The sequence below is a fragment of the Engraulis encrasicolus genome, chromosome 8 (genome assembly GCF_034702125.1).
Source record: "Engraulis encrasicolus isolate BLACKSEA-1 chromosome 8, IST_EnEncr_1.0, whole genome shotgun sequence".
In the NCBI taxonomy this organism is placed as follows: Eukaryota; Metazoa; Chordata; class Actinopteri; order Clupeiformes; family Engraulidae; genus Engraulis; species Engraulis encrasicolus.
In genome coordinates, this window is record NC_085864.1 from 18,294,995 (window position 1) to 18,297,494 (window position 2,500).

At 47.5% G+C, this 2,500-nt stretch overlaps 1 protein-coding gene across 1 annotated transcript in view; it reads right to left on the reverse strand.

Annotated features, from left to right (window-relative positions):
* robo1 (roundabout, axon guidance receptor, homolog 1 (Drosophila)) overlaps positions 1-2,500 on the reverse strand; it is a 381,083-nt gene that overhangs the window by 87,650 nt on the left and 290,933 nt on the right. Inside the window, exon 7 of the mRNA XM_063205088.1 lies at positions 733-741. Coding sequence (XP_063061158.1) covers positions 733-741 — 9 coding nt within the window. The remainder of the gene's footprint in view (positions 1-732; positions 742-2,500) is intronic.

The window sequence follows — 2,500 nt, forward strand, 5'->3', positions numbered from 1 at the left end:
AGTCAGAAGTAGATTTTTGTGCTGCTGGCAACAGCGTCTAGTGCTGTATTATCTTCCTGCCAGGGCAGCTCTTTTCAAATTCTGCAGTGGCCAGCAGAAGCACTCAGGCCACTTCACAAACAAGCACGGGACAGGCGGAAGAAAAATCCATCCTGCATTCCATCTCTCTCTCTCTCTCTCTCTCTCTCTCTCTCTCTCTCTCTCTCTCTCTCTCTCTCTCTCTCTCTCTCTCTCTCTCTCTCTCTCTCTCTCCGTCCTGTCCTCATCTGTGAATAAAACAGTGATCCTGTTTTACCTCATCTATCTGTCTATTTTCCCTTTCTTATCACAACTGGACAGATGGAGAGAAATAAACATCTTCTCTCTTCTTGACTCTCTCTTTCATCCCCTTTGCACCACTGCACTTCAGCCACGGTCATGACCATGACCACGGCCACGGCTTTGTTTAGTAGGTCTCTCTTCTGGCAAGCCACCTTGTACTTTGCCTGTTTATATCAAGTCCATTTGTTGAGCGGCACCGTAATGAGAGAACGCTGGTTTACCACAGGAAGAGAGAAGACTGGCAGCCCCATCGACCGGCCTGCCACTGGAAGTATAGCTTTTCACTCCACGGCCTGGTCCTCTCAAACTCTCGTCTGTCCACACTCCTCCGGTTACCGCTGCAGGTAGTAACTCATCGCTTCTTTTTTTTCCCTTTTTTTGTTTTTTTCATCCGGGGCCGATATTTTTTACTGCTTTTTACTGGGAATGCCTTGCATGAAGGATTGGGTTTCAGACTGACCGTGTAATTTGAACAAATGGGAGGGGATTTTTTTTGTGGGTCTTTTATACATGATGCGATCGAATCATCTGAGGCCTTTTCATGTCAGCCATGTATCATCATCTGTTGCCGAAACAGAAAAGGGCACATTCGATCGGTCTTTGAGATATTTTTTTGATTTTCCGAAATGGCGTCACTTCTTCTCCATTTGTCTCCATCTATCTCTTTTCCAAACTTTCTCACAAACTTTGTCATGTGCTTCTCTATCTCCATCCTTCTTCATTGTTCTCAGTCCCATTCGATCTATTTTCCTCATCTGCAAGTAATAAAATCATAATATTGCCTCTTCCTATTCCTATCGGTCTGTGTATTTTCCCTCTCTCGTCTGCTCCATGCCCCACCCAGCCCTGTGGTGACCCGGCCGCCCTAGTCTGTGTTCCCAGGCTTCTGTGGTGAGGGGACGTGGCACTTCCTGGCCGTGGGACCAGCGGGGCCCCTGGAGCTTTAAATTGGCTAAATACCTGATTGAGGGGACCTCCATGACTGTCCAGAGATTATTTGTGTGTGTGTCTTATTGACTCTATGTGTGTGTGTGCACGCATGCATACAGTACGTGAGTGTGTGTGTGAGTGTGTATGGTGTGCGCATGCTTGCTTGTGTGTGTTTTGAGATAGTGTTTGCGAGTAAGTGTGAGTGCATATGAACAGTATGTGCATGCGTGAGTGAGCTTGCCAGTGCTTCAGTCTATGAGTATGTGTGTGTATGTCTGCACTCGCATGCGTCTGCCCGTGTGTCATTGAGTCCAAATGTCAATATGTGTGTCCATGTCCTTATATGTGTGTGCACAAGCACACCGAGTCCCGACTCTATTACCATTCTTCCGTCACTGACCTAAGGGGTTGGGAACGGTACGAAATGACGAGGCTGTGCCTTCGCAGCGACAACACGACCCGGGGTCTTTGGCGAACAGCGAAGGTCACGCACAAACATTGTTAACTCTATTAAAGGGGGCCGAGGAGGTCACTCTGGCAGGAAATATATTCCAAATAGAGTTAACATGAGGTCAACAATAGCATCTGAGCAACAGCATCGGGGGGAAGTTATGGGTGGCCGTTGCACTTTGCTAGTTGCTATGCATCACTGCTTGTGTAAGTCCTCTCTTGTGGCCAGGGGAGAAGTGGATTATATGAAGGGTAATGCAGTTACACCGTGTAAACCTCAGGGGAGGGTGGTGGGATACATGAGCAGGCCCACGCTGGGAACAATTTCTTTTTTTCTCTCTTTTTTTCTCTTCCTCTGTCCATTTTGTCTTCTTCTGTCAAATTTTCATGTACTTTCAACCTCCTCTGTCTTTGCTTTTTCTTTCGATTAACATGTTTTTAGCCCCTTTTTCTCTGTTTCTCCATATTGGCCCTCCAAGTTTTTTCTGTCTCTGTCACTCTTTCTCTCTGCCTACAGCCCTGTATCTGCACCCCTCCACTCATCACTCTATCCTTCTCTTCCTCAAGGTCCCCCACCATTATCTCTCCTTCTATCTTTCCCTCTCTGCCTACAACTCCTCCCTTCTCTTCTCTCCTTCAACCCTCCACTCATCACTCTCTCCTTCCCTTTCTCAAGGTCCCCCACCATTATCTCTCCTTCTATCTTCTGCCTACACCCCCCTCCCCCCCTTCTCTTCTCTCCTTCCCTGTGTAGGTTGTAGTTGGGATAGACACTGGTGCATAATCGATGCCGGTGGCA